General features: G+C 45.7%; 1 protein-coding gene across 1 annotated transcript in view; it reads left to right on the forward strand.

Moving 5' to 3' along the window:
• The first annotated feature begins 8,021 nt into the window (after positions 1 to 8,021).
• Positions 8,022 to 15,168, forward strand: part of Clybl (citrate lyase beta like) — a 110,902-nt gene continuing 103,755 nt past the window's right edge. Inside the window, exon 1 of the mRNA XM_028771585.1 lies at positions 8,022 to 8,098. Within this exon, the coding sequence (XP_028627418.1) occupies positions 8,022 to 8,098 (77 nt within the window). The remainder of the gene's footprint in view (positions 8,099 to 15,168) is intronic.

The following is a 15,168-nucleotide window of genomic DNA, read 5'->3' on the forward strand; positions in this document are numbered from 1 at the left end:
GTCCTGGCAGCCTGTCTTCTTGGACTTCTGAGGTGGCAGCATCTCTAGCCTTCAAAGCCTCGCCTACCCTCCTCCGCTGGCTCTCCCAGCCTACCCTCCTCTACTGGCTGTCACTGCCCCTCTTCGATGTGCTAAGGTTAGGTGTGACCCTCAGCTCACTTTTCTACTCACACCTCACCTGTTTCCAACTCTTTCCCCCACCGAGTTGGTTTGTTATTCATATAGGAGATTATTCCCAGTTTTGTGGCTCAGAACAACACAAACATTGCACTCTGTAGGTCAGAAGCCTGACAGAGGCTCAGCGGGCAGAACCCAAAGTATCCACAGGACTATGTGTGCCAAGAGGAGCCTGTTTCTCTGACTCTTCCAGCTCGTGGGGCACAGCATCCTTTGTCTTGTGGCTCCCTCTGTCTTCAAAGCTGGCAGTGTAGTGAGTTACCACACTATAGTCTCTCTAGTTTCACTTCTGCCTCCCTCTCCGCTTGTGACCGTGTTAGGCCCCTGGGTCAGATCACTTGATTTTCTCCTTCCGTCCCACATCTTCATGTAACCTAAGACAGCACAGGTTCCGGGGACAAGGACGTGGGTGTCACATTGCCCTGCCCACCCACTACAATCCTGAATTCAGGTTTGAGCTCTCTGATGTGGCATCCAGTTAGTTAGCTCCTTCACCTTCCTCATGGCCTCCTATGCTACACAGCAGCTCTACAGATATTAAAATCATTCTTCAGAGGCTGAAGAGATGGCTCACAGGTTAAGAGTTCACACTGTTCTTACAGAGGACTTGAGTTCAGTTCCCAGCACCCATGTTTAAGTGACTCACAACCACCTGTAATCTTAGCTCCAGGGCTCTAATATCTCTGACCTCAGTGGACACTTCATGTGTGCGTACTGACACACACACATACACACATACACACACCCTTCTGACCTTGGTGGATGCTTGATGTATGCATACCAATACACACACATACATGTGCACATGCACACAACACACACACACACACACACACACACACCTCTGACCTCAATGGACACTCCTGTGTGTGTATCCACATACATATGCACACACAGACACACACATCTGACCTTGGTGGACACTTCTGTGTCCATATCAACACATATGTGCATGCACATACACCTCTCACCTCAGTGGATATTCATGTGTATATACCAACACACACACACATACACACACATGCACACACAAACACATATCAGCTAAAAGATAGGAAAATAAGGCCAGGAGTGGTGGTTCATGCCTTTAATCCCTGGAGGCAGAGGTAGCAGATCTCTGAGTTCGAGGCCAGCCTGGTCTGCATAGCTCCAGGACAGACAGGGCTACACTGAGATACCCTGTCTCAAAATTTAAAACAAACAAAAAAAATCCTTTAATTAAAAAAAGAAGAAAATAGATATTTAAGAATGTGACACATCAGAGTCTGGAGAGATGGCTCCATGGTTAAGAGCATTAGCTGCTCTTCCAGGTGACCTAGGTTCACTTCTCAACATCCACATGGTGGCTCATAGCTGCCTAACTCCAGTTCCAGGAGACTCAACACACATGCAGGCAAAACACCAATGCACATTTAAAAAAAAAAAAAAATTAACACATCTGTCATCTGGACTTGGTCCTGCCACCACAGCAGGCTGAGAGCATTGTTGTTTTGGGGTTCATTTTTGCTACAGTATATACCAGTATATAGTTCTTTTTTTGTGTCTGAATAGCATGCTGTTTGGGGTATACAGTTGGTTATATTTCCATCAGCTGATGGACACTTGAATTGTTTCTGCTGTTTGGCATTGGTAAATAGTGCTGTTTTGGGCATTTGTTTACCCACCAGTATTTGAGTAACTTCTAATCTTTCTCCCCTCCCCACCCCCTTTTTAACTTTTATTCACCAGGTGTAATTGTCATCTTGAAAGCTTACTGCTGTGTAACTCACCCTTTTTAGTTCACTCTGAACTCTGGCTGGCTGGTTCAACTTAACTGTTCTGGCTCAAACTTTTCTCCAAGCTGACTGATTCAATCTGTCTTCTCTTGGATTCTCACTAAGCTGATCTGCTTGACCTCAAACTAAGGTCTGGCAATCTGTTCTAGTCTCCTGGCTCCTCATTCTCTGGCCCGTTCTGTTATATCTCACCTGCAACTCATCTTTGTAAAATTTTCCTCGTAAAACTGCCTCCCTCCCTCTCTCCCCACCCCCTCATTATTTAGTCACCTCTCTTTCCTATCTGTTCTCAGGAGAGTTCAGAGTATCCTGTCCTGTTCCTCATTCTTGAGCCCCAAAAGACCACTCAAGAGCCAACTCTGATGCAATCACACTAGAGTTTCTTTATTACAAGCTGAAGTTTGGGCTTGCTCACCACTGACCCTGATGCAGCAGGACGGTTTGGTGAAGCCCTGAACCCTCATCCGGATGGTTTTTATAGGAAATGGTGAGCAAGCAAGGGGGTGTCCAGCCTGGCAAGCATCTAATTGAATGACTATTGTGAGCTAACAGGTGAGTGCTCTGAAGCAAAACCACGAGCAATCACAAAGGGTCTGAAAGTACATCTGAAACAATCTTGATTGGCTGTTGCTAGGAAGTAGCTAGGGACTAACTCTGGGGTGTGAGCCAAGGACAAGCCATGGGGTCCTTCCTGGTACTTGGGTGTAGCTGGGGTTCAGCTACAGGACAAGTTCTCAGTCTTTTTTAAGATGGAGTCCAGTTCCAAGATGGAGTAGGTTTGGCCTCAGTCTCTGACTCATTCTGTCAAATCTTTCTGTTTGTCATTTTGCCCCTCAATTAGGCATCACTTTTAAACATGGCTGCTTCCTTCTACAAACTAATTTTACTTTCATTGTGTGTCATTAAAGATGTGTACTAAGGGCATGTCTGTATTCCAGCCAGAGGGATTAAAGGTGTGTGGTGTATCTGTATTCCAGTCGATCACATAGACCTAGAAGTTCTTTGGATGTAATCCCTTCCCAGAGAAGCCATGTTGGTGGATTAAAATCCCTCTACAGGGTCTTATTTAGCCCAGGCTGGCCTGAGATTCAGTATATACCTGAGGACAACTTTGAGCTTCTGACATCCTGCACTGAACTCCCAAGTGCTAGGATTGCAGGTCCATAATACCATGCCAGTTTGTGCTGTGCTGGGCCTTAAACCCAGGGCCTCTTGCATCTTAGGTGAACCAACTATCTCTTAACTGAGCTACACCCCCATCCTTATTTCAGGCCTTTGGGATGTAGGAGTGGGATTCTGGGATCATGTGGTACCTTTGCAAAGAACGTCTGAGGAAATGTCCAACTGTTGTTCATTTATGCTCCATTTTCTATCATACCCACAATGCACCAGGGCTTGGATGTCTACATTCTTAGCAGCTCTTGCTACTTCCTACAATCTTACTGTAGCTGTTCTGGTGAGTACAAGGTTGCTAGCTCCATGGTGTTTCTCCAAACCATTCATAAAGGCACACTGGTCCATCCCACTGCCCCTCTTGCCTTCTCCCCACTGTACCCGAGAGTCCTCCCACTCCTGTTCCTCTTCCCTCAACCCACTGCACCAGAGAGCCCTCCCCCTCCTCCCATTGTACCTGAGAGCCCTCCCCCTCCCTGTAGCTCCTGAGCAGATGTGATCTTGTCTCTCCACCCCTTTCATCCTCCACTAACAGGTGGTCCTCTCCTTCCTAAAGCTAGGCCATGGCTTTTGAGGCTTGTGGGTGGCAGGGTACACATCCAGTGTTTACTTAGATGGGAAGAGGCACCAAATGCTGGTTATTATGTCTGCTTATAAGAAGAGGCTGGAGAGATGGCTCAGCAGTTAAGAGTGCTTGCTGTTCTTCCAGAGGACCTGGGTTCAATTCTTAGCACCCATATGGAGGATTACCACTATCTGTAATTCCAGTTCCAGAGAATCTGATGCTCTCTAGCCTCCATGAGTACTAGGCCCTTGGCATGCCTGTGGTGCATGGATATACATGCAGACAAAATACCCATACACGTAAAATAAAAGTAAATAAACACTGGTTTCTTTAGGGGTTGTTTAAGGGGAACAAAAAAGGCTATCATCAAAATGTTGATCCACAACAGGACAGCAGACACCTACATAAAATCTCCATCCTTGGGGGAGGACCTCCCCTCCCACCCTGTCTCTTCCATCAGCAACCCATTCTGCCTCTCTTGAAGGACTATCCTAAGATCTGAGTTACACACTTTCTGGTTATATTGGCCCTTCCCCTTACACTGGGAACTTAGTGCTTAGCACAGAGCGTGGCACATAACAGGCTCTGAGGAAAAGAGTCTTGAGAACGCCTCATCGCATGGCCGCAGAAATCAGAATTCATTACTAATTATCCGTTCGGTGTGAGAGGCAAACTTTCTGTGTCTGAGTGTGGGTGTCTGTATGTTTTCCTAGATTATAGATTTGTCTAAACATTCGTGGTAATTTGAGATGTCAAATCTGAAGATTCTTTCTTGGCTTTGACTTCTTGAACGCTGGCCAGGGCTGTTTACTTATTCCACCGTATTCCTCCTTTTGTCAAAGAGTTTTCTGAAGAGTAAACCAGAGGTCTGTACAAACTACACTGTTGATTTACATGGTTGAGGGGTGGGGGCCTTTAGAAATACCACCTGTGGTATATACCTCAGGCCTAAGGTGTCCCAGAGGGCACTCTGGCCAGTCTGACTCAGTGTAACCCAAGGTTGCTGTGACCACCCTTCTGTTGGTTTCAGTTTTCTAGGGAGTACTTCTGTTCTTTAAGGCAGGACCCGCTCAGAGTCTGGAGGTGCATTAACAGTGGCTGTGGTACGGCCTAGATCATGTCTCCACAGCAGAGCACTTGCCTAGGGTTCAGAAAGCCCTGGGAAGAGACAACAGTCTTTCAGTGTAGGCATCGTCTTAGCACGATGGGAGCAGTGTTCACTTTCATCTTGAGGTGGCCATTTTTAAAAACGTGTGTATTCACACACGTGCGTGGGCACACGTACACATGTATGCAGGTGTCGCACTCAGGTGTCATCCTCAGGAAAATCCACTCAATTTCTTTGAGACGGAGTCTCTCGTTGGACTGGAGTTCACTGATCAGGCTCAGACCTGCTGGTGAGCAAGCCCCAGGGGTTCGCTGTCTTTCGAGTGCTGTGTGTGCCTCAGGTACCATTTTACATGGGTCCTGGGGATTGAACTCAGGTCCTAACGCTCGCAAGGCAAGCGCTTTACAGACCGAGCTAGCTTTGTTTTGCCTTCTTTGAGTAGTTCTGGAAAGGGGCACACTGGGGAGTGTGGACTGCTCACTTTGCTGGCTGCTTGCTCCTAGTTTTGATTCCAGCTGTGGCTGTGGGAGAGGCCTCTGTACTCGTGTGGTGGCTTCTTCTGGAACCAGCTACTACTACAGGCCCCATAGCCTGCTGGGCCGCAGTCCCCCATGTGGGCTATGCTGTAAGCTCATTGAGGACAGGACACTGTATTGATACAGCTGCCCCCTGGCCGGGCTGGGGTGGGGCTGCTGCTTACCAGCCTGTCTCTGAGCCTGGTTTGGTGGCTGCAGCCTCGAGCATTTGCAACCAACCAGGGACCAGCAGGGATTAGCAGCTTTCAGGCTGCACAGACACCTAAGGTGTTAAAACAAGGATCCCAGGCACCAGCCCACGCAAGGCTTCGGAAGATGAAGACTGTGCTGTTGACACAGGTGTGTGTTATTAATGAGTATCCTGCTTAGGGAGGAATTAGTGAAAATGTTAATATCTCCAGATTATTGTTAATGAGGGATTTTAAAAAAATGTATCTTTTCATCTTTGCAACCATATGGCTTCCTGCTTGATGTGGTGTTTTTTTTCCCTCAAAAACAATTTTTAAACTTGTTATTTTTTTTATATTTCTAAGGACAACATTGTTTTCTTGCAGAACTCATTATTAGTTATATTGTGCCGGAAAATTAGAACAGTATTTACTTCCTAGAACAGCTTGTCACCAAACATCAATGGGGAGAGCTATTTTCAGCACGTCTCTTTTTATTATTCAGGCATTCATTCATACAATCTTGTGAAAAGAAAGAATGGTCCCCCGGTTCAGATCACCCTGGAGGCAGCTGATCAAGTGGAGAAGGAGGAGCAATGTGCTGAAGGCCCTCTGCAGGGCCAGAGGGTCTGCATTTGGTACTTGGTCTTGTTAGTCAGTTCTTGCCTTCTTGTTTTGAGACAGGGTCGCCCTTGTTTCTACTTCTTTGCTGTACACTTTGGTTGACCCACAAAGTGAGAGGCTTCCAGATCACTCTCCCATCTTTGATTTCTGTCTCATAGTAGGCGTGCTGGGTTTACAGACAGGTGATTCTTTACATGGATGCTGGGACTCTGGACTCAAGTGCTTAGTAGGCTTGCAAGAGCAAGCACTTTTTTACTTAGTGATCCATCTCCCCAACTCTTGAGACATGATCTCAAACTGTATCCCAGGCTGCCCATGGAGATCTGCCAGCCTCAGCCTCCTGGGTACTGATATTACAGGCATGTGTCGCTATTCTTGGTTGGCCTCTGTCCCTTCAAGTGTGCAGTGAGGTGGCTGGCTGGGTGGAAGAGACTTTGAAGGAGTACTTCTGCTATGATTGTTTAGGTCTCTCAGCAGCCTCCATAGCTTCTTGGCCTGTGGTAAGTCTTAGCTGTTTTGACTAAACTATGTTGGGGCAAGTGGCAAGAAACAATGTCCTTGTTCCTTATCTATGGCTGTGGTAAGATGTCCTGACAACAGTAACTTATGGGAGAAAGGATTTATTCTGACTCGCATTTTGGGATTTCAGTTCATCATGATAATGTCAGCAGCAGAAGCTTGAAGCCATAGTCACATTGCACAGTCCAGAAACTGGCTGCAGAGATGGCACAGCAGTTAGGAGCACTGGCTGTTCTTCCAGAGGATCCAGGTTCAATTCTCAGCACCCACATGGCATTTCACAACCAGGGAATCTGACACCCTCTTCTGGCCTCGTATAGTGGGCACTATACACATGTGTGTGCACAGACGTACATGTAGGCAAAACACTCACACACATGAAAATATATATAACTTTAAAAAAAAATTTAGAGGGAGAGATGTGAGTGCTTGTGGTTAGCTCACTCTCTGTTTCTACAGTCCAGGCTCTTAGCCTAGAGGATAGTGCTGCCCACAGAGGGCCAGACTTCCCACTCTGGTAACCTAGTTAAGATATTCCCTACAGGCACCTGGGTATTTCTAGATGTTATCAAGTTGACAGTTGGGATTAACCATCAGACAGGGATAAGCTCAGAGTGCTGTTGAGACACAGAGGTGGGGGTGACTTTCTGGGGGTGTCTGGGCCATCCTCTTGGGAGCTGCCTTTAAAGGATGATAGAGGAGGGAAGGGTGGATTCCCAGGAATAGAAACTTGCATACCCCACAGGAGTTAGGACAGGACATGGCTGAGTATGGGGGCTGAGTAAGTTAGCACAGGACTTCTAACTTACAACCTGCTGGGCGATGATCAGGCAGTGAAAATGATGGACCCATCAAGCTGGCTCTTCATCCTGTAGCCTGGTTGGTGTGTGTGCTGCTTCGTCATTGCTATGCTCACAGAAGTGTTTGTTTGGGCTCGCTGGCTGCGGGGACCATCCATTATGGTAGGAGAGCATGGCTGCGAGGTGGCTGGCTATCTTTTTGTAGTTGGGAAGCAGAGAGAGGTGGATGCTAGTGCTTACTGGCTTTCTCCTTTTTATTCAGTCCCTGACCCCAGCCCGTGGAATGGGTGCTGTTTCACCTCAATTAACCTATCAGGAAACTGTCATGGATGATGTGCCCAGAGCTTATTTCAAGGTGACTTTGGAACCTGTCAAATCAACAGACTGGAGTAATGGCTGGTCTGAGTGGTATTTCCAGGACATTTCCGTCTCCTGTCCCTCTTTTGCCATTCAGTCACAACACTGGGGGTCTGGGGATGCCGCTCACTCGGTGGTAGAGCATCTCTGATGTGCAGGTGGGTTCCAGCACCTAGGCACTTGGTGCTCTGGGAAAGCTAAATGAACCAGCACAATCGTGATGGCACCAGGGGCGCAGGCCCTCGGCTTTAATGAGCTCACCATGTTGAGCCGGTTCTCGCTGTTTGCAGCTCTCAGGTGACTTAGGATCTCTGCATACTGCACACTTAGCTTCCTACATCTGCAGTTAATTTGTTAAGAGACCTTAATTAGAAACTTCAAACAGTTTAAATGTCAATCACCGAAGCAGTGAAGTTCTCAGGTCCCAGCGTTCTGCCGGTGTTGGTCATCGGGACATAATCCCAGGTGGACATAATTCAAGACAGATGACATTCCTGGGTTGCAGTTACAAAGGGCTTCTATATGTGGGAACTAATAAGCTGGCCCCTGTCGTCGCTCAGCCAGAAGGCTCATCCAGTTAGGACTTGTGACTTTCTGTTCATGATTCCATGGTTGGGCTAGTGTTTCTGAGTGGCAACGGGCCACCAGAGCCTCGATGTGCATAAAAGCATGGGGTACACAGTAAGAGCAGTAAGATTCCTGTTTAACACTCTGCTTTTCAGAGGGGAAATAATCGTGGGCTGGGAGTGTGGCTCGGTGATGGACCGGGGGGCCTAAGATGCTCGGAGTCCCTGGGCCACCACCACCAAAACCTGACTAATTTATGTTTCTTTTTAAGTCATAGGCTCAAAGGCACTAACAAATTTGGAACTCACAAATGTTGGCCTCTTGCCACTTTTTCTCTTTCTCTATTCTTTGGTCTCTTTTTTTTTTTAAAAAAAAAAAAAAAGTGTGATGGAGGGGTTAAATATGGCAACCAGTCTTGTTTTAACAGAAAGTAAAACCCAAGGCAGGCAGAATAAATTAACCCCCGCCTTTCTCTGCAGGTCAGTTAGTGGGTGTTACATCCTTAGTCGTTTGTGCTACAAAGTAAATAATTTTTGGCAGCTGGGGCACTTTTCACCACTTCTACCATTATGAATAATGACCCCAGAAGATCTGTGGTCATAAAAAAGAAAACGGCGTGAAAGAGTTTTAAATCGTGTTTTGTTGTGCTTTTAGAGCTTAAAAACATACATATTAAGAAATAGGCATACATAAGTCATTTATATGGAATCTTGTTTTATTTGAATTTGAGATGTTTTTGAATTTTAACACTAGTTCAAATCTGTCATGCTGAACTTGTTTGTTTGGTTTTGGGTTTTGTTGTTTTACTTTTGAGTCAGGATTTCTCTGTGTAGCCCTGGCAGTCCTGGAACTTACTATGTAGACCAGGCTGACTTCAAAGTCAAAGATCTGCCTACCTCTGCCTCCCAAGTGCTGGGATTACAGGCGTGCACCAACATGTCTGGCCTCAATTTTTCATATATTTGGCATTTAAATGTTAATTTGTAGTTTTAAAAGATATCAGTAAAAGAACAATTTGTCATTTCTTAGACATAAAGATGTTAGAAATAGAAATAAAGATATTACCTAAAAGCATGTGTGTGTGAGAGAGACAGCAGTACAATGTGTGTGTGTGTGTGTGTGTGTATGTGCGCCACCATACATGCGTAGAGTTCAGAGGACAAAGCTCAGCACCCATTTCCTTCCTTCTACTGTGGATTCCTGGCATCCAACTGAGGTGGTCAGGCCTGAGGGCACCTTTACTGGCTGAGCCTCTCGCTGGCCTGTCTGCTGCTTCTGAAAGTTGAAAACTTTTTTTTTACTTTGTAGGATTTTTAGGTTTCCTTTCTCCTAAGTATGTTGGTAAATGGTCTCTGGCCAGAGACAGCCCTCAACAAATAGCCAAACATACCCAAACTGGTGATTTCATGCATTTTTTTCGGGTTGCCAACTCTTCTTTTAAAGGCTTCTAGGAGGTGTTTTCTTTTGAAAGCAGCTCATTGGCGCTGTTTGGTGTGCTGTGTGTCGTTAAAGCTTTGTATAAATGTTCACATATTAAAACACAAGGTTTACAGATCCACTGGGGCCTTTTCCCTTGTGCGGCTCCCATGATCACCTCTGCGAGTTACAGCAATCCTTGGGCTGTGAGCATGGGTACAGAGATGCTTTATGTGGTCAGAATGTGCAACTTAATGTTTTCTTCTAATTACTTCTCGAAACGCAAGAGCAGCCGATGTCCACCCATCTATATTGTGTAAGTGGGAATGCAAGGGCCTGGTGGCTTTTACAGCTGTAGATTAGGAAGCAAATTCAAATCCCCCTCTCTCTAGAGAGAACTTGGTGACTTTATTCCTGGTCTCCCCAAGTCATGGACTAGATCCCTGTTCTTATTAGCCAGCAGCCCAGTGAGACAGTATATTTGAAATACCAAGTGGAAAGGTTCCTCCTACTTGGGGAAGCGAGAGACCAGGAGTGAGAAGATGTTTGTGTCCCCATCCTTTCCCTGGTGGCCTGTCACTTGTGAAGTTGCTGCAGAATGGTAATAAAATCCCGGGAGCTCATTTTATGTGAAACCATTAGCAGCCTGGGAAGTGAGGACTAGTTGCCTCTCATACTTTAAGACACTGGACGTCCTCCTTTATAGGCCTAGAGGGCCAGCAGGAAAGCAGAACAGGCTTATGACCCTGAGCTTCGGGCCCTGGTCAGCAATCATTTTGTAATGGAGTCTTGAGACTTAGGTTATCAGATTCACAAGTGTACCTTTAAGTGTGGCGGGCACGGTACTGTTATTTACTACTTGTTGTGACAATGTGATTTCTGTTTCCAACTCCGGATAAGGAACTGTGTCTCCAGCAGAAAAACTAAGTAGAAGTGTGACTGTTTTTGTTAGTTGAGGAAAAAGTCAACTATCACTTGGTTTTTAAATGTCACAGCTAATGAGGTTTTTAATGTGAAAACAGCGAGTGCTCACCGGCTGCTGTGTGGGAACAGGAGGCGGAGTTCTGAGCCTGGGGCAAGTGTAGCAGAGTAGCCTTCAGCACTAGAGGAGTGGGGAAGCATTTCCATTTGTGTGGTGGAACACTCCCTGAAATGGGGTCAGGATACAGGTGATTGGCTACCCATGGGGCTGGCAAATGGTCCTGACAGTTGATAACCCAATTCTGGGTTTTTAAATCTAAGGGTGGGTCTTATTTTTGTCTAATTAAAAAGAATTTAAATTACATTTATCTATAGTGTGTGTGTGTGTGTGTGTGTGTGTATGTTTAGGACAGGGTTTCAAGTAGCCCAGACCAATTTTAAACACACTATGTGATAAGCCAAGGATAACATTAATCTCCTGCCTTCACTTCCCAGATGTTATTGCAGGAGTGTACTGGACTTACGTGGTCTGAGAATCAAACTCGTGGCTTTATGCATGCTAGGCAAGCACTCTACCAAATGAGCTAGTCCCTAGCCCTGAGGTCAGTACTATGTGGTTGAAACTACATGCCCATAGGCTCCTGGCTCCTCTAGTACAGGTCTGGTGCAGTTTTAAGCCCAGTTCCTCGTGGGGAACTTGATTTCCATAGAGATGTTATGATTCTCCCTTAGGTCTCAGGGTGTTCGAGCACCTTCTGGCTTAGAGGTGGCATTTGCTATCGAGGGTGGCTTCCTCTGACTCTTGTTTAGAGTCACCAGATTCACATTTTTCTCCAGCTGTTCTGTCAGAAAGGTCACGTGCGAGTTCATCTCAGGAGTGCTCCGGCAGGACAGGACGGTGCCTTGTGCCCTGTGAATAAGCTTCTCTCAGGCAGATGCACATTTGAATGCTGGGAGCAAATCCTCCCTCTCTGCCCCAGGAGCAGCTTGGGATGTTACTTAATTCCCAGTGAAGCAGTGTTCTTTTCAGAGGGGTTTGTCCTGGTAAAGAGGAAAATGCTGAACTCAAAAGCTGCTAACATAGAAGGCTGAGGGAAGATCACTAAGACAAGACCAACCTGGGCCACTGGCCTGAGCTGCATGGTGAACACCTGCCTTGAAATAATAATAATAATAATAATAATAATAATAATAATAATAATAACAACAACAACAACGCTGGAGAGATGGCTCTGCAGTTAAGACCACTGACTGCTCTTCCAGAGGTCCTGAGTTCAACTCCTAGCAACCACTTGGTGGCTCACAACCATCTGTAAAGGGATCCGATGCCCCCTTCTGGTGTGTGTGAAGACAGCTACAGTGTACTCATGTGCTTAAAATAAATAAATAAATCTTTAAACAAAAGAAAGAATAATAATAAAAAGTAAGGACCAGCAGATAAAGGTGCTTGCTGCACAGATCTGGCGAGCTGAGTTCGATCCCCTTAACCTACATAAAGGCCGAGGAGAGAATCAACTCTGACCTACACGCGCCCTGACACGTTAGCACACAGAAAACAGTAAACGCAAAGAAAGCCAAGTAATGACACTCCTAATAATAAAACGAACAAAAATGACAACTTTCCCCTTCCTCTCCTCCTTACTTCGTCATGCAGTGCGGGCAACAAGACATTTGTGAGAGTTCTTAGGGCGGCTGCCCAGTATGGTCTCTGAAGACCAGGACTGGTTATCACACAGGCACCAGGGTGGCAGGAGCCCAGAGGGCTTAGAGAAGCGCTAAAAGTGGAAGGGCTGCGGCAGGGAGTGCCCGCCAGGGTGAACTTAGCCGGTTCGCGGGTTTTCACTAAGGTAGTTCTGAAGAGAGCAGCGTTTGATGGAATCTTACTTAGTTCAAAGACATTATTTTTGGCCTCTCCTTTCTCTTCTCTCCTGTTTTTCCTTTCCCCTTTCCCCTGCGACCTCCCGTTCCAGCTGAGCCCTCCTGTCTCCAGTTGCTCCATATTGTTCTCATCGACCCGACCTCTGCCTTGGAAGACGCCACTCTGAGTTCTCGCGATATGCCAAGCACCACGCTTTACAGTCCTTGATGGCCTCGCGAGAAGAACACTCTTTCCTTTGCCTGCTTTACAGATAAATGAAGTGAGAGTCTAGTCTAAGCTTACAGATTAAGGGAGAGGCAGGAGCTGACCCAACTCCTGTGTCTGGGTCCTGTTCCAAAAGCCACAAGCATTTCCAAAAGCCACAAGCATTTCCATCCTTTAGTTTGGCCATCTTGGAAAGAATTCTTTTATTGCTTTCAATAAAAGCATTCTTTTTATTTTTTTATTCTTATTCTTTTTTATTTTATTCTTTTTATTTTTTTATTTTTTTTAAAGGATACTCTTTTTTTAACTTTATTTATTTATTTATTTATTTATTTATTTATTTATTATAAGTACACTGTAGCTGTCTTCAGACACCCCACAAGAGGGCATCAGATCTCATTGCAGATGGTTGTGAACCACCATGTGGTTGCTGGGATTTGAACTCATGACCTCTGGAAGAGCAGTCAGTGCTGTTAACCACTGAGCCATCTCACCAGCCCCCGAAAGGATACTCTTTTCTCTAAAAAAAATAATTTATTTTTACTTTATGGGTAAGTGTTTTACCTGAGGGTATGTAAGTGCATCACATGAGTGAGATATTCACGGAAACTAGAAGAGAACATTGCTCCCCTGGAAATGGAGTTACAGATGGCTGTGAACCGAGATTTGGGTGATGGGAACTGAACCCTGGGTCCTCTGCAAAAGCAATAGCAAGTGCTCTAAACTGCTAAGTCATCTCTACAGCCCCTAAAGAGAATGCTTTTATAAAATATCCATAAGACAAGATTTTTAAAAAATTAAATGTATTTATTCACTCTACATTCCAACATCAGCCCCCCCCCTTAGGTAGATCCGCCACTTTCCTCCTTCTCTGGGAAGGGGAACCCCACTCTGGGTATCACCCAACCCTCACTTCCCCCCTCTCCCACTGTAGCCAGACAGGGTGGTCCAGTTAGGGAGGCTAGATCCAGCCTGTGTTTGCTCTTTGGTTAGTGGTACAGTCTCAGCAAGTCCCCAAAGGTCCTGGTTAATTAACTCTGTTGGATAAGACAGGATTTTTAAGGAAACCCACTAAACTGTGATGTCCTACTGCGGTGAGGATCCAGGTATTAAGAAAAGAATGATGTAGTTCCCATGAGTGGTAAGTTGATTGCATTCCTTGTATCGATAACTTTAGTAAAATCCGCCTTAAAATATTTTTATTACATTCAATTGCTTGTTTGTTTATGGGAGGTCTGCAGGTGCATGGTATATGCGTGTAGGTCAGAGAACAACTTGTGGGGGTTGTTTCCCTTTCAGTTATCCTGGGGGATGGAACTCAAGTTGGCAAACTTGACAGCAAACACCTTTATCTAGTGGCTGGTCTTACTGGTCCTAAAATATTTTTGGATTCCAGGTGTTATAAAATGCTAGAGGTCAAGTGGATCCATTACTGGCCACTGAACTATGTGGCTTCTAGAGAACCTGGTGCAAAACAAGCTGCTAGAAGCAGAAAGAACTAAGCAGTGGTCTCAGGTGCTCCCTAACACAAGACAGGGAGTCTGGTGTTAAGTCTGTGTTGGAGCAAAAGTACAAATCCTGGAATATGCACGGTGTCCAGTTCCTGTAAAAAAATCAACAAGACAAGGAAGGATCCAAACACAAGATGATCTGGATATCGCAGTTAACGGGCAGTGATTTTAAAGCATCTATCATATGTTCAAGGAGTTAATGGAGAAAATGCATATCATGAATGATCAGATCAGGAAGAGATGTCACCTTAGGGACAGAAACTTGAAAAAGAACGAAACTCCTAATGGCTGCCCAGTATTGTGGAGGAGGGGGTGGGAAATGACCAATTAATCAGTATAAAGTTCCGCTTTAGTGAGGAAAAATGGGTTTGAACTGGGGTTAATCTCACACAACATATTGACAAATTTAATTTTAAGATGGAGTCTTGCTGTTTTGCCCAGGCTGGCCTTGGATTCCTGGGTTCAAGTGAACCATAGTTTCCAAAGAAGCTGGGACTATAGGCAAATTAGAGGAAGCCAGGTGTTGTCGTAATTATTTAAAACGGCCTCAGGTCAAGCCGACTATCTAAACTGCGGCTGCTCTGCCTAGCTCAGCCTTCATGTTCCACGGCCAGAGGCCACGTGCGTGCAGCAACTAGAACGGGCCAGCCAGAAACACGAGCCCTGCCACCCACGAGATGCCAGCGTGGGAGATGGCTCTGCCAATCTTCCACACTGTCTCCGCAAGGCTGGGCATTGCACAGACCATTCCGCCATCCATGTGGGCCCAGTAGAAAGATGAGACTCTAATGATTAAAGATTAATCAAAGGCTTATATATTTGGTAATGATCAGTAACAAGATGCCCATATAATCAGAAGTGTAACCCAA

Source organism: Grammomys surdaster, unplaced genomic scaffold, assembly GCF_004785775.1.
Source record: "Grammomys surdaster isolate TR1022 unplaced genomic scaffold, NIH_TR_1.0 65, whole genome shotgun sequence".
In the NCBI taxonomy this organism is placed as follows: Eukaryota; Metazoa; Chordata; class Mammalia; order Rodentia; family Muridae; genus Grammomys; species Grammomys surdaster.